Source organism: Amaranthus tricolor, chromosome 16 (assembly GCF_026212465.1).
Source record: "Amaranthus tricolor cultivar Red isolate AtriRed21 chromosome 16, ASM2621246v1, whole genome shotgun sequence".
NCBI classification, from domain to species: Eukaryota; Viridiplantae; Streptophyta; class Magnoliopsida; order Caryophyllales; family Amaranthaceae; genus Amaranthus; species Amaranthus tricolor.
Window position 1 is genome coordinate 8291543 of NC_080062.1, and position 21279 is coordinate 8312821.

At 30.7% G+C, this 21279-nt stretch overlaps 4 protein-coding genes and 1 non-coding gene across 5 annotated transcripts in view; 2 read left to right on the forward strand and 3 right to left on the reverse strand.

Annotated features, from left to right (window-relative positions):
• The window catches only part of LOC130802502 (uncharacterized), a 5525-nt gene extending 4572 nt beyond the window's left edge, over positions 1–953 (reverse strand). Inside the window, exon 1 of the mRNA XM_057666518.1 lies at positions 753–953. Coding sequence (XP_057522501.1) covers positions 753–953 — 201 coding nt within the window. The remainder of the gene's footprint in view (positions 1–752) is intronic.
• A 1423-nt stretch (positions 954–2376) lies between these two features.
• LOC130802825 (proline-rich receptor-like protein kinase PERK15) lies at positions 2377–9764 on the forward strand. Its single transcript, XM_057666911.1, has 8 exons — positions 2377–3805; positions 5604–6080; positions 7039–7125; positions 7215–7285; positions 7781–7866; positions 8251–8398; positions 8487–8648; positions 9022–9764. The coding sequence occupies exons 1-8, from the start codon at positions 2716–2718 to the stop codon at positions 9286–9288; spliced, it is 2388 nt and encodes a 795-aa protein (XP_057522894.1). The 5' UTR covers positions 2377–2715; the 3' UTR covers positions 9289–9764.
• TRNAI-UAU (transfer RNA isoleucine (anticodon UAU)) lies at positions 3848–3921 on the reverse strand. Its single transcript has one exon. It is a non-coding gene; the product is annotated as a tRNA-Ile (tRNA).
• A 394-nt stretch (positions 9765–10158) lies between the features above and the next one.
• LOC130802833 (putative germin-like protein 2-1) lies at positions 10159–11620 on the reverse strand. The gene is made up of 2 exons (XM_057666920.1): positions 11386–11620; positions 10159–10978 (listed from the first exon to the last, which is right to left on the reverse strand). The coding sequence occupies exons 1-2, from the start codon at positions 11519–11521 to the stop codon at positions 10377–10379; spliced, it is 738 nt and encodes a 245-aa protein (XP_057522903.1). The 5' UTR covers positions 11522–11620; the 3' UTR covers positions 10159–10376.
• Positions 11621–15124: 3504 nt separating this feature from the next.
• On the forward strand, positions 15125–16601 carry LOC130802834 (putative germin-like protein 2-1). The gene is made up of 2 exons (XM_057666922.1): positions 15125–15365; positions 15773–16601. The coding sequence occupies exons 1-2, from the start codon at positions 15230–15232 to the stop codon at positions 16372–16374; spliced, it is 738 nt and encodes a 245-aa protein (XP_057522905.1). The 5' UTR covers positions 15125–15229; the 3' UTR covers positions 16375–16601.
• Positions 16602–21279: the final 4678 nt, after the last annotated feature.

A 21279-nucleotide genomic window follows, 5' to 3' on the forward strand; every position in this document is an offset into this window, starting at 1 on the left:
TTGATAGTAAAAAAGTTGTCATTTTCTAAAAGCCAAAAAAAGTAGTTATAATATTTTATTTTGGACTTTGAGATAATGTTTATTTTAACATAGGAAATAAATTCATTTGAAAAGTTCTTATTTCAAAATCATTTTCTTTGTTAAATTTCTTTAAAATTTACTAAAATTAGAATTCTAAATAACCAAATGGCGCTTTCGTCAAATAAATAAAACTCTAAATAGAAACATCTTAAGAATTCAAAATTTTTGTAGAATTTAATTGCAAACAAACAACTTTTAAGTATACTTACAGTCAATTTTTTGACTTAAAATTTAGTACTTTAATTAAGACATATTGTGGGAGAAAATATAAGGGTTTAGGTTTTTTTTTTCGGTAAAATAATGTCTATTCTAGTTTTGTAAAAATATGTAACAATATTAAGTATATAAATTAGAATTGTATTTCGGAACTTTGTTTATATGATGTCCCATGAACTGAAATCAATGTCTCAATCTTGTTTAGTTTCTCTAACAACATAATTAATCAACTACACAAATAATTTCTTATTGGTTTGGATAATTAATATAGTAAAAATTTCTTATGTCCCATGAAACGACTATGTCCCACTTACCTGTCGCTTTATTGTTTTTTATATTTTTTTAGATAGCGTTCTCTTACTCTTTCAATCTTAGTACCTTCTTGTTTTTACGTTTTATTTTTACTTTTATTTTCTTTAAAGGTATTTATATATTTATTTACTATCCTTTCTTACATCATTATCGATGGTCGACGTGTGTTGTAAGTTGCAGGCTTCGAGGTAGCTACACTCTCTCTGAAGTTTTTTCTTGAGCCGAGGGACTCTTTGACGGCACTCTCTTTCTTTGACCGCACTCTCCTTTATGGGTATGAGTTGTCGTCTTTCTTTCCTTCCCAGAACCTGGTATAGAAACCTATACGTAGGATATACTATCATCATAAATGATTTGAATTAAAGGTAACTTGATAATTTATCATGTTAGTGGACACTGATCCAGAGTAATCAAGTGGAGATATACTATCATATAATTAGGATTATAACACCTCAACTAATATGGTACTCCACTAATCATGACTCCTAAATCTTGTTAATTCTATTATTACTTAACAATTAGGGATGATATATAGGTGGGTTCCAATTTTTTTTCTTTTTTTTCTTTTTTTGTTTTACATTTTACCTATTTCAGTTGAGGCACAAATGAATATGATGAGTTTATTTGGAGTTGTGTTGATATAAATATGAAAATTCTTATCTATCATAAATAGTTGATATGTTATGAATATAAAAGATTACCTACTTTATATTCGTCCGTCTCATATAACCGATCTAGCTTTAATCATTTATTATACATCCGCATAATATTAATCAATTTTATAATCTAGAAAAAAATGAGTTTTTTCCAACATTATAACATTTTAAAGTTAGTGAAGATTGATAATTTTAATCTTGAAATATTCATTTCTTTAATTTTAGGGTAAGGATGATCTCTTACATTTTAGAGGAAAAGAGAAAATTAAGCTTCATCTAGGCATTGAAATTTGAGAATCAAATAAGTTAAATTTTTGAAAGTTGTGATGATTTTCGTATGGTTTATAGAAAAACAAATATAATTGTGATGAATATAATCAATTAATCATATTAATTTAAAGATATATTTAGTCTCGAGCGATATGAAATTTTTATCCACTATAAGTAAGGAAAAATTACATATAACGGGTTTAATTCTGACCAAAAATAATTTATCAAATCAAACTTTAAATATTGTATATGTTGGTATAAACTTTGAACTCATAATTTATATCCCATATATTTTTAACTGTTGATGACATTAATATCTAATATATACTTAAATTTCAGCCTGATAAATTATTTTTTACCAAAACTTATCAATTACATGCAATTTTTTTGTATAATAATGGGTAGATATATTCTATGAGGAGAAAATCTCAATGATTACCCTCATCTAACACACCTCACAAGAGTAATAGTCTTCCACTTTTTCCCATCCTAATATAAATTATATCCAAAGGACATGTTTGAATTGAATATAAATATTTAAAGGGTGAAAAAAAATCAAAGTAAGAAAATAAAGTTAATAAATGAGAAATTAGTGAAATTTAATTGTTGTAAAAGTAAAAGAATGATTGCAAAGTGATGTAAAATGAAGGGAGCTCTCAATTTTATAGGGTAAATATTTATCCTATGGGAGGGTGAAGAAATGTATTACCTTCATAATAGGAAAAATTATCTTCTTTTTCCTTTAATATTTTTATTTTATTTTCATTTTACCTTCTTCACAACTATCTCAACTACTTTAAACAAATTTGTATAAGCCTTTATTTTCCCTTTTAATAATTTACACTACACTTATTTACTAACTCAAGAAAATAAGTGGGACATCATTGGTTCACTATACTTATTTACTAACTCAAGAAAATAAGTGGACCCACCACCTACTCTCTAATTTTCAATCACTTACTCTTACTTTGAGGACAAATAGAGCAAATATAGGAGTATCAAAATTCGTCAATCACGGGCTTCCTCGACAAATTTATGTTCCATTTCCCACACTCTTGTGAGAATTAACTGACAAATTTTAGTTATAACTGCAAACTCTCTTATGTCCTCTTCCTTTACCACTCTATGCTAACAAACACCCATATAATCATCAACACTATCCATATTCCTACACCCAATTATGTCGTCTCCGGCACCGGAAACCGACGCCGGAGTTCTAATTTCTCCGTTCGTCGATCTTCCGGCACCGTCACCCGATAATGAAATTGTATCTTCTCCAGCTCCTGCTTTTACATTACCAATATCAATACCTACAATAGCACCATCTATTGCTCCCACATTACCAATTGTTGTAGGACATACTCCTAGTCCTCCACCTTTTTTCCCCTCTCCTCCTACATTGCCCCCAACTTTTCAACCCGAACCCGAACTCAAACCAGAAACACATCCGCATCCACAACCACAACCACAACCACCGTTGACAAGCCCGATAGGCCCACCACCCGAATTAACAGGCCCGCCACCAGATATAGTAGGCCCATCACCCATTTCTAGTAGTGACCCAATTATTCCATTTTCACCACCATCACAGCCGGCATCCTCCCGGATGCCCAAAAACCATCCTGAAACTCATATAGGCCCATCTAAAAGAGGCCCAATAAGGTCAAAAACAAACCCACCATCTCCATCTCATACAGGCCCATTAAGGCCTAAAACAATCCCACCATCTCCATCTCATACAGGCCCATTAAGGCCTAAAACAAACCCACCATCTCCATCTCATACAGGCCCATTAAGGCCTAAAACAAACCCACCATCTTCATCTCATACACGCCCATTAAGGCCTAATACTCCACTTCCAACATCTGCTGTTCTTCCAACACCACCAGTTCCGCTTCCAGTTCCACAATCTCCGGGAGGTGGTGCGTGGATTCCATTCTCTACAGAATCACCAACCCCACTTCCTATTCTTCCGGGCCCACCAGGGAAAACGTTGAGTTCCCCTGTAGATCACGTGCATGGTAGTAACAGTGGAGCCTTACCATCATCAAGTGATCATCAGAATATTGAAGCTGCTGCAGTATCACCAAAAGGGTCTAATAATGGAGCAAGTGGTTTTGTAGTGGGGTTGGCTATTGGTGGTGTTTTGCTTCTTCTTCTTGGAGCTGTTTTTGGGATTTTGTTTGCGTTTTGTAAGAAAAGAGAAAAGAAAAAGATTGATGATTATGGATCAGGAAGGAAACATGCCACAGTTTTTAGTGGATTTGAAGGTAAGTATGTAGCGGAAAAACTTAAAAATTGTATTATTTTAATGGTCCCGGCGGGGCTCGAACCCGCGACCTTCGGCTCATAAGACCAACGCTCTAACCAACTGAGCTACGGGACCTTGACATTATAAGTTTACTTTTTAAATAATATAGATTAAATTATTAATTACTCCTCCATTCCACACTTTATTAATCTTAATTTTTATTTTATTTTTAATCTATAAAGTAAAATATAGTCCAGTGAAATCGTGTTTGATTCATCTTAATATCTTAATGCAAAGATTATTAATATTCACTTTTTATAATATTTTGCAATGTATAATAAGGGGGTGTTTAGCATGAGGGAACGAGACTTTATTCCAAAACATAGTCTAAATTTTTGTTTGTTTAAATGGGATGGAAATAGGGAATGAGACTAAAAAAAAGAAAGTTCCTATGATAAATGTCTTGGGGGGAGGGTGGTATTTGAAGGTGAGACTTTATTTTTTGTATTTCTTTTAGCTTTCCCAAACAAACTCTTCCTACGTATAAAGTCTCATCTAACCTAACAAATAAGGAATGTGACTTTTTATCTTCAAAGTCTTATATAAAGTCTCAAATAAAGTTCCATTCCTACATTCCAAACACCCCCTAAGAGATATTAATCATTAAATAAACGTATTGACTAGAATAAAAAAGTAAATGATACAATTGTATGAAGGTAGTATACAAGTAAAATGGGTCTTAAGTTTTCCATCTTCCCGAAACCAAGATATAGGCTGAATTTGAAGTAAAATCATCGTCATTTTACAACCATCAAGCCATTCATAAATTTTCATTAAACACACATGTAAAAGTAGTTTTGAATTATTCAATGCACTAACTTAATTTTTAAGAATTTATAAAAATATACTCCATATAATAATTTAATATTAATTACATTATGTATTGAAACAAATCAAACAAGATTTTATTTTACTATGTTTTAACTTAGATTAAAAACTAATCATAAATTAAGAGCGATGAAAAAATAATACTCCCTCCTATTCAACCTATTAGTCTCATTTACTTTTTTATATTTGTCTGAAGCAACATTTTAACCTTTAATATCTCTAATTATATGCTTAATTAAAATTTATGAAAATTTGATATTAATAATCCTTGCACTAAAGCGAATCAAACAAGATTCCGCTTGACTATGTTTTAACTTATAGATTAAGAATAAAATATATATTAAGAGTGATAAGTGAATAGTAACTCAAAAGTAAATGAGACTAATAGGAGGGAGTATAATATTGCAAATAATTTGAAATGGAGGAAGTATATTTTTTTTTCTGGTCTTGCATACAGAGCCGTTCCTGAGGATAGTTTTGAGGTAAACCGCCTAGAGCCCAACTTATAAAGAGGCTCGAATTAAATTAATCCTTATTATTAAAAAATAGTTTGTGCATAAATACTTTATCATTATACGATTTTAAATTTGTATATTTAATTGACATTAATGTAATGGAAAAAAGAGAAATTACATGATGTTTAGAAAAAAATAGAACCGAAAGGGGAGAAGCTTGCTTCTTCATAAGCTTATCCCCGCGGAGGCCGGCAGCTGCTGGGTCTCCTCATCTCTTCTAAACTTCCTCCGGTCTTCGGCCTGAGTTGTATGAGGCAGAAACGCGTTTCATGCACGGTTCGAAACTTTACTTATACAAAAGCCTTTTTTATATTTCGCCTAAGGCCTAAAAATTATCAGAAATGACACTGCTTGCATAATTCTAAAATTTTTGAGTATGAAATTGATAATGTGCAAATGTATTCCATGAATCAGAGAAAAGTTCACTACCCCAATACACAAAGCAGGGTTCTAATAACACCCAAGTGCTGCACAATATGAACAATATAGCCATTCCTAAGAGTTCAAACATGGGTGCAACCAATGAGACCTCACCAACATTTGTGGGTCCCTGTCCCTCTCCAGGGAAAAGGCCCGGTTTCTCAAGCTGGACGTTCACGTACAATGAGTTAATGAGGGCGACCAATGGGTTCTCGGAGCAGAACCTTTTGGGACAAGGCGGTTTTGGGTACGTACACAAAGGAGTACTTCCAAATGGGAAGGAAGTTGCAGTGAAACAGTTGAAAATGGGTGGACATCAAGGGGAAAGAGAGTTTAGGGCAGAAGTTGAAACAATCAGCCAAGTTCATCATAAACACCTTGTTTCATTGGTTGGGTATTGTATTGCTGGTGCTGAAAGATTGCTTGTTTATGAGTTTGTGCCTAACAATACTATGGACTTTCACTTACATGGTAAGTTCATCTATCATATTTTGACTCATGATGTAACTATTTGTAGCTCATGATATTGTAATGCATGATTAGTGATGATCATGGGTCCAAGATCTATTGGATCCGCCCCAGAGCCACTCTTACTTTTAGGGTCTAGACCAATTTTTGGAAACCCTACACATCGGGTTCGGTTTCAGCCCAATAAAATAAATGGGTCTGGGTCCAATCAAGACAAAATAAATGGTTTGGGTCTGTGTCTAGGGTCTTTAGGCCCAAACCCGACCTAGACCCTCTCTCTAAACATATATAAGGTACTTAGACCTGCTAGACCCATCAGACCCGCTCAAGACCCCATCTATTATATAATTCAAAATTAATTTTAAGTTTTTTCTAAACCTATTTGTATGATTATTTGGACTCGATTTAGACTTATATACAACTCATAGACCCATTTGCGTACTAATAAAACCTTTAAAAATGTAAACAAATGTTTAAGTATAAATAATTAAATGGGTCTAGATATGAGTCCGCCAAAAATTAAGGGTATGGGTTCAGTTCTGGGTCCAATTGGACTCGACCAAACCCAACCCATAACCATCCCTACACATAATGTTTGCTACTAAAGTAAATCGAAAATAACCTCTTCGTTATTAACAGTCATATGATTTGATTATCTTCTATAGAATCATGAATCAAAAAAGTGAATTACAATTATTTTGAGCTATTTTGAGGTCAATTTAAGCAAATCATGAATTCAAAAATCAAATTACCTGACGAATATGATACATTAAACACATTATCTTTGATATCAACGTCAATTGAAAGCAACTTCTTTTTATTATTAACACTGACACATCACACATGATTCACTAATCTTAATAGTAACACCTCAACTCATTATATTGAAGAAATTTATAACAGATAGTCTACTTTTAATCCAATTTTATCTAAAATAGTTGGGATATGATCAAAATTGCAGGAAAAGAGCAATTAGTAATGGATTGGCCAACTAGATTGAAGATTGCCATAGGCTCTGCCAAAGGATTAGCATATCTACATGAAGACTGTAAGTGTTACTTTCCTTAATAGATGATAGAGATTCACAACAAGTTCTTAAATCTTATTGTGGAACATCTGTAATTTAATTTGTTGCAGGTAGTCCTACAATCATTCATCGAGATATCAAAGCAGCTAATATTCTCCTAGATTTCAATTTTGAAGCCAAAGTGAGGATTAATCCATCATTATGTTTATGGGACATCTGAAAATTCATTCTCTAGATGTTTTCATTATATTTGATTGATCGTAGCATACTACTATGTTTTCGGGTCTGCTTGGCAAATGAAAATTGGCCGGTGCTCTAAATTGTTTTGATTTGCTGAAAGTATTAACTAAATTGAAGATGTTTAGAAAAAGTTAGTTGTTGATTGTCAGTTGTTTGGCAAATTCTTACCTCTATGATCAAAAAAAAGCCAAAAGTCAACCTGAAAGTTAACCAAAATGCCGCATACCAAACAAACCCTTTATTTCATTTTTTTTTTTAATTTCTTGTCTATCAGCAACCTCTTAGTTATCACTAACAAGGGTAAGATCGTGTATATCTAATTCCCCTAAACCAAACTTAGGTGGGAGCTACTAAAGGCATTCGGGTATTGTAATATGTGTGTTTGTGTTGATTTTTTGGCTAGGTTTTCTTGATGAACTAAAGCTCTCTTATTCAGGTTTCTGACTTTGGACTGGCAAAAATTTTCTCAAGTACTAATTCCTCAGTCACCCACATAACAACTCGAGTTGTAGGAACTTTTGGGTAAGCATTCTTTCTAGAAACACATACATGTTCCTTTTCCAACAACCATAGTTTTTTAGCACTAAACAACATGCTTGTTATCCATATTCTGTTCGAAATACTTCACATGTGAGGAAGATTCTACATCACAAAAATAGTGGGTTTTAACTTGCATATAATGCTTAGTGGGTAATTCTCATAATACCATATGTTTTTGGAAAAGAGTAAACATCATCAAGTGTGTATGCAAGTTAACGCCCATTACCCGTGGGTTTGTGAGCCCGAGCCCATGATGCCCAGTGAGTGCGTCCACACGAGTGGGCCCACGGGTGATTATGTGATGAATTGTCACGGCCTAACACACTCATACATCCATAACCTTTTGTAATCATACATACTTTGCAGGTATCTAGCTCCAGAATATGCATCAAGTGGTAAAGTTACAGATAAAACAGATGTGTATTCTTATGGGGTTATGCTCCTTGAGCTTATTACTGGCCGACCACCCATCAGCAATTTTGAATCTGGCACAAATGGAAGCTTGGTTAATTGGGTAAATATTAACCCAAATTCAAGTATTTTTAGCTTCATCAACTGAAATCTTTATGAAGAAAACTGATATTATGTTTGGATGTTCATAGGCTCGCCCCCTGCTAGCGCAAGCTATTGGGGACGGAAAATTTGATAGTCTAGCTGATCCGAAATTGGAAAACAACTATAATGTTGATGAAATGGCTAGTATGGTAGCTTGTGCTGCTGCTTGTGTTCGTCTTTCAGCATGGCGCAGGCCTAGAATGAGCCAGGTAAACATCTCTGACTATGTACTGAACCAACCTGACTGCTAGTTTTCTGTGTGTTGCATTACACAATTCAATTTTAGTAGGTTATTAAAGATGGTTTAGTGAAATTATCAAATTGGCATGAAAAATCGGTTTTTAAAGGCGAAAATTGTTTCATTTGGAAGAGCTATTCCTTCGGGTTATCGGGTTGATTTCAGGTTAGATGTTTCAGGTCGGTTCAGAATTGAATCTTGTGTCCATATTCGGTTTTAGATATTCTTGCATTCATTTTGAAGTTAGGTCAAATCGGATTTAATTACAAGATCGGTAAATATTAGGACGCCAGATCTGTTTTGAACACCTCTAGTTCTGAGATTGGATCTGTATACAAATGCAGGTAGTACGTGCATTGGAGGGGAACCTCCCAACATCAGAGCTCGACAATGGAACTAGACCAGGACAAAGCGGGATGCATTTTCCTTACGAAAGCTTAGATTTCGATGCACGAAACTACATGGAAGATCTAAAGAAAATGGCACTAACAAGCTATAATAATGGTTACACAACTACTACTAGTAGATATAGTGACAATACTAGTGAATATGGTCTTATTCCCTCTGATTCAAGCTCTAATACTAGCCATCCTAGTGTTTTAAGAGACTGATCTTTCGATGCTGCGCTTGCGTAGTATGAATACATAGTCGCAGAAGTAAAAAAACGCGATAAATTATGCAAATCACTGAAGAAATTTCCATCTAATTCGCAAAATTTGACGACAATTTCTTCTTGTTATGTTCTTATTCTTCGCTGATTGGGATAAGGGGGAGAAAAGGTTTGTATTATGTGAAGATTAGGATTAGTTGAATTTTCTAGTAAATATTCATTTAACAAACTAAAGAAAAGAAACTATTTTAGTTTGCTTATTAAGGCCAAGTTTGGTATGGGATTTTTGGTTCCGGAAAATGGAATTATTTAAGTGATTCTCTCATTGACTGTTTGGTACGAAGTTTAAGTAATCAATTACATTTCTTTATGATATCATATACCTCTTATTTATTAAGACAAAACATACTAGAATTAAAATTTCATTTCTTTGTGATAACATATTACGTAATTGATATAAAATAATATATTTCCTCCTATTTATCTCATTTGTTCCTTTTTTGCATAATCATAAATTATTTATACAATTATGTAGTTGTTCTTTTGTATATAACTAGTTTATATGAATTACATTTCATAAAATATTTAGTTTTGATAATGATAACATATACTTACATTATTTTTCAAATCTTTTATATATCTATATACTAACAAATTTGTACATTATACGAGATTCTATAATAGTTTTTCTTTAAAAATTTTCATATATATCACTATACTATCAACTCCGCATAACACATAAAATTCTATACTAATTCTCGATAAAAACACATAAAATTCTAAAATCGATTTCACTTGAAAACAATTTATACGTTTAAAAGTCTATAAATAGACTAAAATATTATACACAAATTAAATCTGATAAAGACAAATTAAAACTTATCATTAAAATATAATCTTTGTTACACATGTATAACAATCTTATTCTTTAGGAAACAAAGTAAAACCTTGCAAACCTAGCAAAACACAAAAACCATTATTCTAACATTATCCCAGTATTATGAGCACTCATAATTATTTATTTTTTTCTTAATCAAACAAAACAAATCTTATTATTAATTACTTAAAACAATTTCAAAACCAGATTTATTAAGCTCGTTTTTGGGATAGCAACTTGAGAATGGACCTTCCATATTCTAAAGAGGTGGTCTCATTATTAAATTGGGACTGAAGGTGTTGAATATCCTGAACACCCACTTGAAAAGCCTTAGTAAAAACATCAGTAAATGCAATGGGAGGATTACTTCCAAACACAGTACTAGCAACTTCAACTCGGCCAGGATTTTGAGTACCAAAAGCAGCAATTGCATAAGCATTTGTGTCGCCAAGATTGAGCTGAAAGTGCATCAGAGCCTGAGGGAATACGATTACATCGCCCTTGTTGATGACCGTATCCCAAAGCTTATTATCTGTTGTCACGAAACCTGCGTATAGACTCCCTTCCATCACCGCGAATATTTCTGACCCACGAGGATGCCAATGAGGCGTGTTTAGGCCGAATGGACCGAAATCTACACGAGCGAATGACACTCCTAATGTGTTTAGGCCCGGGAAATGGTTGATGTCTACGAGAGTTGCATTTGCTTGCTGTGGGTTGTCGTTTGTGTTTCCGGGTATGTTGAATCCTTTGTATACGAAGTCCGACATTTCTACGTCTTTTGGATTCTTGCACACTTTTCCGTTGATGAACACTACAAATATATTTTATAGACAAATTAATCAAATAACTAACTAGAAAATAAGTATATAAAAAAAGGGAAAAATAATTAGCCTATTACTTCAATCGATTACTTTTTACATTTCTACGTCTCATTTACCTTTGCTAAACTTAACCTTTTCACACCTTTATATTTATTAATCTCACTTTATCCCTATCAAAATTTTAAAAGACTACAATCTTCTCTTTCACATGTGGTTTCATTTGACCACATAAGAAATGGTAAAAAGTCAAATAAAACACTTTGGGTGAATAGGACAGAGTATATTAATCAACTTTTTCCTAATTTTCTAATGTGGGATCACATTTGAGTTTTCTAATATATCTTATAATGAGACAGTCTTATATATATATACTAAACGAGCTGAAAAATAAAATTACCTGGGGAGTGAGAAGGATGAGTTACAGCAACACAGAAATCCTGAAGAAGAGAAGGATCACCAGCATTTCCCACATAGAAACACATTCCCATGCATAACATTGCAACAATGGAGGCTCTAATACTATTTTTCTCCATTGTTAATAATAACAAAATTAAGAAGTAATATAATTTTACTTAAATAAATATTTTGTAATAATGTAATTGAGTGTTGTACCTGAATTTGTATGTATGAATGATGATGAGTTTGTGCATGGTATATGTGTCTATTTATAGCTATATTTGATGTATTAATTAGAGTGTTTTTGATTGGAACATTAATATTGACTTCATTTATTTATTAATAAGTTGAATTTGAATTTCCTATTTTTGTGAATTGTGTGTGAACTGCATGATATATGTATGTTATTACTACATGCATCCCCAAGAAGGCCACAAGTAAAATGCTTTTTTAATACCTAATTTTAACAGTTTAATTACTGCTATACCCACAATTATATTCAATAATCAATATAAGCGTGCCAATCATACTATTCTAAATATATACTCATCTTTTTTGAATATATTATCTTTCAAGTATTTAAGCTTTTTCAAAACAATAATTTGTATTCATTATTTCAAGTTATCTAAGAGAAGAAGCATTCACATATATATATATATATATACACGGATATACTTTAATAACCTAAATTGTCGAAGAATAGTCTGTATTTAAAATACGATCATATTTCAAGTGAACTATTGAGTGATTGATGTTAAGAGTATTTATTGTTTTACTGAAAGTTGGTTAATATGACTGACTAAATTGAGGCCGATCATGAAAGTAATCGAAAATTAAACGGCCCATTTATGGATACATAATTGAATATTATTTTATGGGTAGTTATATGAATACATAGGAAGTAGTAAATGCATTAGAATAATTATTTAGGCGAGACATAACTTTACTAATATTAGTAGCTAGTATGAATAAATTAGTATGGAGAATCATAAAGGATATATTATGATATTTTATAAACTTTTTAAGTTTTTGCCGTTAATTTTTTAATTTGACTTAACCATGGTTGGTTACTTATTGCTTATATACCCAGGTGCATCTATTTTCAAACACGCGTTTCTTCTTCTTCTTCCTTTTTCCCTTTCCTTTTCTTTCCATCCATAGCTGCTTCTTCAAGATACTCATCATTTTGCGATAAGGTTTATTCCAGTACATTTAGAAAACCACCTGAAAGACCACCAACTTTAATTGAATTAACGTTAGGGCTTTCAGGTGGTCTTCTAGAAGTACTGGAATAGACCTTACAGCAAAATGATGAGTATTTTGAAGAAGCAGTCATGGATGGAGAGAAGGAAGAGGAAAGGAAAAAGTGAAGAAGAAGAAACGTGTGTTTGAAAATGAATGCATCTGAGTATATAAGCAATAAGAAACTAACCATGGTTAAGTCAAATTTAAAAATTAACGGCAACATAACGCAAAAAACATAAAAAGTGTCACGTTTGTAATTAGCATGATATGCTGGGGGTACCATTGGCATTTGAAAAAACACAGGGGTACCAAAGATAAAGTGCAATAATACAAGAGTATACCATTGATAATTTCTCAAATATTTAAAATTGAAATGAGGTTAATTTATTTGAACAAACTAAAATGAAAAATGAAACAAATTAAATAAGAGAGAGGAGTAGTCTCTCTGTTTTCATTTGTTCTTTCCATTTATTTTTTATATAGATTTCAATGTAAACTTAAAAGTCAAATAATTTTAATTGCGAGTTTGAGACGTATCCATCAAGATCCCACATGAATATGTTTTTTCATATAGATCGATGAAAATAATAGTCAAAATTTGACACTAAAATTCGTAAATTTTATTTAAAAAGAACATATAAACAAAGGGAGTATGATTTTACTCTTTCTAACTTTACCTACCCTATACACAATAATCTCTCAATTTATTACAACTAATGAAATAATAAAAGTTTTAACAACACCTAGCAACATACTAATATCTTATGTCAATTGGTCTTCAGAAAATAAAGATATAAATTTTATGTTTAATGATCAATTGCATAAAATACACCAAAAAAAAAAAGTGTAATCCATTAAAAATAGAACAAAATAAGCTTACTTGAGAAAATAATATGTCGAAAATTTATTTTTAAAAATAAGCATTTTCAGTCTAAACTCAATATGTCTTAGGACTTTGAAACATCTTTATCATCAGTATAATTGTTCATTGAATTTTACAATTAATTTTGAAAAAGCCCTTAATTTCCACGTACATCTTAATCTATTACAAACATTTAAAGTCTTCCAATGAGCAACCACAAAATAGATAAGGTCTAATAAATCAATGACCTTTGAATAAAAATGCCTTATTCTCCTAATATACCCATAATAAATGACTTTATTTTCAATAATTCAAATATTTTTTTCCTTTTTGTCAAAAATGACATCTTTATTTATAAATTTTATGTATCAAAATTGAATTTACCAATGATTTATGGGGTATACATCATGATATACATGCAGCATGTTAGAAATCATAGCTTAGGTCATGCTGATATATTTATTTGCTTAAAAGTCTTTGTTAGTGTTCCAAAACAATATCTGATTGCTACGAAGTTTCAGTTAATCTTGTAATAGCATCTTATAAACTTAGTTCTATTTTACAATTAATTATTGTCTATTTTTGTTAAATTAGGTTGGACTTATTATAAATGTCAGCATATTATCGGGTAAAACACGAGGTGTACACACTTTATAAGCCAAGGAGTATATACCATTCCAAAACCATATGACAATGAGAATCTTGAAGAAGCAGCTATGGATGGAAAGAAAAGGAAAGGGAAAAAGGAAGAAGAAGAAGAAACGCGTGTTTGAAAATAGATGCACCTGGGTATATAAGCAATAAGTAACCAACCATGGTTAAGTCAAATTAAAAAATTAACGGCAAAAACTTAAAAAGTTTATAAAATATCATAATATATCCTTTATGATTCTCCATACTAATTTATTCATACTAGCTACTAATATTAGTAAAGTTATGTCTCGCCTAAATAATTATTCTAATGCATTTACTACTTCCTATGTATTCATATAACTACCCATAAAATAATATTCAATTATGTATCCATAAATGGGCCGTTTAATTTTCGATTACTTTCATGATCGGCCTCAATTTAGTCAGTCATATTAACCAACTTTCAGTAAAACAATAAATACTCTTAACATCAATCACTCAATAGTTCACTTGAAATATGATCGTATTTTAAATACAGACTATTCTTCGACAATTTAGGTTATTAAAGTATATCCGTGTATATATATATATATATATGTGAATGCTTCTTCTCTTAGATAACTTGAAATAATGAATACAAATTATTGTTTTGAAAAAGCTTAAATACTTGAAAGATAATATATTCAAAAAAGATGAGTATATATTTAGAATAGTATGATTGGCACGCTTATATTGATTATTGAATATAATTGTGGGTATAGCAGTAATTAAACTGTTAAAATTAGGTATTAAAAAAGCATTTTACTTGTGGCCTTCTTGGGGATGCATGTAGTAATAACATACATATATCATGCAGTTCACACACAATTCACAAAAATAGGAAATTCAAATTCAACTTATTAATAAATAAATGAAGTCAATATTAATGTTCCAATCAAAAACACTCTAATTAATACATCAAATATAGCTATAAATAGACACATATACCATGCACAAACTCATCATCATTCATACATACAAATTCAGGTACAACACTCAATTACATTATTACAAAATATTTATTTAAGTAAAATTATATTACTTCTTAATTTTGTTATTATTAACAATGGAGAAAAATAGTATTAGAGCCTCCATTGTTGCAATGTTATGCATGGGAATGTGTTTCTATGTGGGAAATGCTGGTGATCCTTCTCTTCTTCAGGATTTCTGTGTTGCTGTAACTCATCCTTCTCACTCCCCAGGTAATTTTATTTTTCAGCTCGTTTAGTATATATATATAAGACTGTCTCATTATAAGATATATTAGAAAACTCAAATGTGATCCCACATTAGAAAATTAGGAAAAAGTTGATTAATATACTCTGTCCTATTCACCCAAAGTGTTTTATTTGACTTTTTACCATTTCTTATGTGGTCAAATGAAACCACATGTGAAAGAGAAGATTGTAGTCTTTTAAAATTTTGATAGGGATAAAGTGAGATTAATAAATATAAAGGTGTGAAAAGGTTAAGTTTAGCAAAGGTAAATGAGACGTAGAAATGTAAAAAGTAATCGATTGAAGTAATAGGCTAATTATTTTTCCCTTTTTTTATATACTTATTTTCTAGTTAGTTATTTGATTAATTTGTCTATAAAATATATTTGTAGTGTTCATCAACGGAAAAGTGTGCAAGAATCCAAAAGACGTAGAAATGTCGGACTTCGTATACAAAGGATTCAACATACCCGGAAACACAAACGACAACCCACAGCAAGCAAATGCAACTCTCGTAGACATCAACCATTTCCCGGGCCTAAACACATTAGGAGTGTCATTCGCTCGTGTAGATTTCGGTCCATTCGGCCTAAACACGCCTCATTGGCATCCTCGTGGGTCAGAAATATTCGCGGTGATGGAAGGGAGTCTATACGCAGGTTTCGTGACAACAGATAATAAGCTTTGGGATACGGTCATCAACAAGGGCGATGTAATCGTATTCCCTCAGGCTCTGATGCACTTTCAGCTCAATCTTGGCGACACAAATGCTTATGCAATTGCTGCTTTTGGTACTCAAAATCCTGGCCGAGTTGAAGTTGCTAGTACTGTGTTTGGAAGTAATCCTCCCATTGCATTTACTGATGTTTTTACTAAGGCTTTTCAAGTGGGTGTTCAGGATATTCAACACCTTCAGTCCCAATTTAATAATGAGACCACCTCTTTAGAATATGGAAGGTCCATTCTCAAGTTGCTATCCCAAAAACGAGCTTAATAAATCTGGTTTTGAAATTGTTTTAAGTAATTAATAATAAGATTTGTTTTGTTTGATTAAGAAAAAAATAAATAATTATGAGTGCTCATAATACTGGGATAATGTTAGAATAATGGTTTTTGTGTTTTGCTAGGTTTGCAAGGTTTTACTTTGTTTCCTAAAGAATAAGATTGTTATACATGTGTAACAAAGATTATATTTTAATGATAAGTTTTAATTTGTCTTTATCAGATTTAATTTGTGTATAATATTTTAGTCTATTTATAGACTTTTAAACGTATAAATTGTTTTCAAGTGAAATCGATTTTAGAATTTTATGTGTTTTTATCGAGAATTAGTATAGAATTTTATGTGTTATGCGGAGTTGATAGTATAGTGATATATATGAAAATTTTTAAAGAAAAACTATTATAGAATCTCGTATAATGTACAAATTTGTTAGTATATAGATATATAAAAGATTTGAAAAATAATGTAAGTATATGTTATCATTATCAAAACTAAATATTTTATGAAATGTAATTCATATAAACTAGTTATATACAAAAGAACAACTACATAATTGTATAAATAATTTATGATTATGCAAAAAAGGAACAAATGAGATAAATAGGAGGAAATATATTATTTTATATCAATTACGTAATATGTTGAAACAGTCGTATTGTTAGAAGATTTCATTAGTCGTTTTTAGCGCCTAATTTTTTTTCTTATATATTTGTTCGTTACTAATTATAATTTAATTAGTGATGGTAGTAATTTGAAAAATCTCTACGATGATAAGAAACTTGTTAATTCGTAACATGATTATGAATCGTAACAAGTAACGTAAACTTTGGAGGTAAAACTTAAAGTTGAGCAACTACCCATAACAGTTCAAAAAAAATTTAATTATTACCCAAGCATATTATATAACCATGATGGGAGTAAATTAAATATTTCTCACATATACAAGTGATTTTTAAACATGAAGTACAAGTTACATAACTTGTTACATGTACAACAATTTTTACCCAAACTTTAAACTATCTTAGATAAACCTTTCTTATACCATAATAGACCAAATTGAGGACAAAAAACACTCCAAATCAGCCCCAAACAGCAGCTAATATAGCTGTCCCAAATCCCCTTAGTAGCTCCTTGTTCACTTACACACTAAAGCCAATCACACTACCCAAAACCCCTTTTGTTCTACCCAAAGCTTGTGCATCATTACAAGCATGCAAGAGGCAAATATTTGAAGCAAAAGCACTCAATTTTCTGAATTGTTATTCAGCCATAAATCCCAACACATTGCTCCCAAGTTCATCCATGAACAAACACTAGAATCCTCTAAACTTTCAATAACTAAAACACCTTCTTTTCTCATCAAATCTTCTTCAAAAACCCATCTAAAACTTCTGAAAATTTATGTTTATAAACTCAAATCTCCCATAAAAATAATCTTCATCTTAAGAGCTTTCCATAGACACCAAACTTGAAGAAATCCACCAAGTATAGAGTAAGTTATACTCATTTCTTTATTCCACTAGTTTTGTTAAAACTTGTTCATGTAAAACATTTTTTTCATTTTTTTTTACATGAATCTTTCTATAAACTAAGATCATTATAAAATGAGTATTTTATCTCTAAACTAAGAAAATCATCACTTGTAAATCTATAAAAATCGGCCACAATAGAAAGTAAGAAGATGTTTTTCCACAAACATATAAATTTTGTTACTTAAAGGATTCAAGTAAATTATGGGACTTAACTAAGTATGTTGCTCAACATAATAAGTATACTCCAAATATGTTAAAATCATCACAAGTATTAGTCTAACAACTCTAACTAGGAAAAGTTAAGTGCATGTTAGAAATCCAAATTTATTATTGATTTTTGGATGAATGCAACATGTTTAGTTGGAGAGTTGGAGTTGAGACTTGAAGGGCAAGGACCCGAAGTTAGAACCGCTTCTAAGAACGCGTAGGAGCTTACGGAATAATTATATAGGCTTGGAGTCGAGGTATGTCACATGGGGTGATTTTTAAAGGATTTAAGAACAAGTTGGGAAAGTTTGTGTATAAACTTTTTTAAAAAAAAAAAAAAAAAAAAAAAAAAAAAAATTCCCAAAGAGAAGTTCTTAAATCTTGAAAGATGATGTCAAAATGATAAATTTGAGTATGAAATAATTTATTACATGTATTATTATTGTGGGCATCATGCATGTTGATTTTATAAATTATTGTATGTTTAAAGGCATGTTTAACACTACTTTGTGAAAGTTATTGTGATGGAAATGATTATATGAATTTGAAAATATTTGAAATTCATTTTAAAAGAAATTTTCAGTAGCTATATGTTAAGAAAATTTCTTGGATATTTTTTTTTGAGATTATTCGTTAAATTGATATTTTAATGGATTTTAAGGTGTTAAATACTCTTATTATAAAACATGGTATTAGATGAACTCTTCATCATCAAAAATAATTAATAAAAATATATTATAATGTCTCCAACAAGATTTGGCCAGAATATATTTAGTTTGGAATTTTTTTTTTAAATTTTTGAATAATCGTTAAATTGTTTAACGGTAAATTGTAAAATGGTAAAATATAAAATAATTACCAAACAATGACATATGGACTTGAAATTTTTATCACATACTCATATGGACAGTAGGTAAAATTGGTAAGAGTTTGGGAAGGTTTCGTTGACATTTAAGGACCTTAATAATTTTTACTCGGTTATTAATAATCGGTAAGTTTGAAAACGGTAAAATACAAAATAAATACTAAATGACGTCTTTTGGACATGAAAATTTTATGAGGCACTTATATAAGCAGTAAATACATGTTCAAAAATTTATATGGATTTTCGTGACCATATATGGACTTAAATAAATTTTATTCGATTTATCGGTAAAATAACGATATTAATTATTAAAAATATTCCACATGATTTTTAATGGTTATTTAAAATTTTATACCCCTTAAAATAGCTTCTGGAATATCATATAAGTTTTTATAATATTTTATTCGGACTCAAATAATTTTAAACCTATTTTATACTATTTATCGATAAAATGTCTATACAAAATAATAAAACATCATACATGAGTTTTATAAGTTCAAATGGCCTAATAAACATATTATATGACTTCTGGAACATTGGTATAATTTTATAAAATAAATTATTAATTATTTACTAATTTATCAAAATAATAGAAAATGTTTATTTATTAGAAAGTGTAATATTGTTAATTAAATTTGGGTAAAAATAAACCTATATAAAAAAAATTATAATTATATTAATAACCTACTGCCTCATAGTATAAATTAATTTTAAATGAGACGGTTTATAAATTTTACGGATTTAAGAGACCATTTAAATAACAGTAAATACCCAAATTGTCGAAAATAATTGTAAGATCGTTATAAATACGCATAACCCATTATAACTTGATGGGACAAACTTAAATTCATTTTAAATAAGGTATTATAATGACTTGATTAATTTGGGCCTTGTTGGAGAATTAATATGTACTTTGTAAATCAATTATCGATTTTATTACCGGCAAAACTATCTCGTATTTAAGAAAATAGTGTTTTATGAAATCTTCTGTATTAATGATTTTATAGACTTATGAATCATATTCTAGTTGTTTTGAATGAATTTCAAAACCCTTTTAAGTTATATTTACTTTAAGAAGGATTGGAACAAAACATTTTAGTGGTTTCCTTAAAAAAAAATCGTATTGATCTTTAATCACTTTTTGTTACTATGAATTTCCATACATGCTAGTGATGCCCCAATATAATACAAAGGTTATGTTTAATGATATGATTATGCTAAGCATGTTTTACCCATGTGGGAAATATTATGATTTGATTTTGCTAAGTTGCAAATAAAGTATGTTTTGCTATGTGCAAATAAAAGATGTTTATCATATGGAGAAAGTTAATATTTTTGACTTTCAAATGCTATTAAAATTACAAGATATATATTATGTACAAAAAAAATGTTTTAGCCTAAATGGCGGGTACATATGCCACAGCAAATGTTGTGTGCATGATTAAACGGCTCACCAATGCTGAGCGCGTATTGTTCACAATACCATTGTGTTACACTTGCCGGACATGTCGCGGACGGTAGACCGACTACCAAACGAGTCACAGGATGACTCACAGAGTACCCATGTAAACTTATGATATGAGTTTGAAATTGATTTGGATCCATTGAGATCTTATGATTTATAATGAAAAATGAGAATTTTAAATTACTATAGAGCCATTGAACTTCATTTGAATCATAATATGATTTATCAAATGAAAAAGCATATTTCAAAATGAATTTACTCAAATAAAAAAAAAAGAAAGATTTTAATAACTTGTTTGACGGACACCAGTGTGTTTATACTCAGCCTTTTTGCTGATACTATGCTTTGTATGTTTTTCCAATGGTTTTGTTTTTAGAGTAAACCCCTATGGCACCTCGACGGAGAATGGATATGCGAGCGGAAGTTGAACCCGAGTTGGAGTATGACTCCCCTTTTGTTTAGATCTCTTTATTTTATTTGAGAGATTATTAGTTTAGATTTAGACTATTTTAAGGATGTAATTTGAATTTTGGACTTATTTCGATTTGGTTGTAATTTTCCTATATTTTGGACAGTTAAGACTTCCGTTATATTGCTTTGGTTTGGTTCAAGAATTATACTTGAATATTAGTTTAACCTTTAAGTAACCCCTTAATTGTGTTGGCAAAAGTAAGCTTCCGCTTGATTAATACTAAATTCCAATTAGTGTTTGCCTTCATAATTCGAGGCGGTTACAGTTGGTATCAGAGCCAAGGCTTTGGAAGCTTGTCTAAAATATCAGGAAAATTAGAGAACGAGTTTAACTTAAAGAAGTTGAAGCTAACTAA

Coding starts and splice junctions, on each gene's coding strand:
- LOC130802825 (XM_057666911.1), top strand. CDS start 2,716: ATGTCGTCTCCGGCACCGGAAACCGACGCCGGAGTTCTAATTTCTCCG. Junction 7,867..8,250: donor CGAGTTGTAGGAACTTTTGG/GTAAGCATTCTT, acceptor CATACTTTGCAG/GTATCTAGCTCCAGAATATG. Junction 8,399..8,486: donor ATGGAAGCTTGGTTAATTGG/GTAAATATTAAC, acceptor GGATGTTCATAG/GCTCGCCCCCTGCTAGCGCA.
- LOC130802833 (XM_057666920.1), bottom strand. CDS start 11,521: ATGGAGAAAAATAGTATTAGAGCCTCCATTGTTGCAATGTTATGCATG. Junction 10,979..11,385: donor TCATCCTTCTCACTCCCCAG/GTAATTTTATTT, acceptor ATATATTTGTAG/TGTTCATCAACGGAAAAGTG.
- LOC130802834 (XM_057666922.1), top strand. CDS start 15,230: ATGGAGAAAAATAGTATTAGAGCCTCCATTGTTGCAATGTTATGCATG. Junction 15,366..15,772: donor TCATCCTTCTCACTCCCCAG/GTAATTTTATTT, acceptor ATATATTTGTAG/TGTTCATCAACGGAAAAGTG.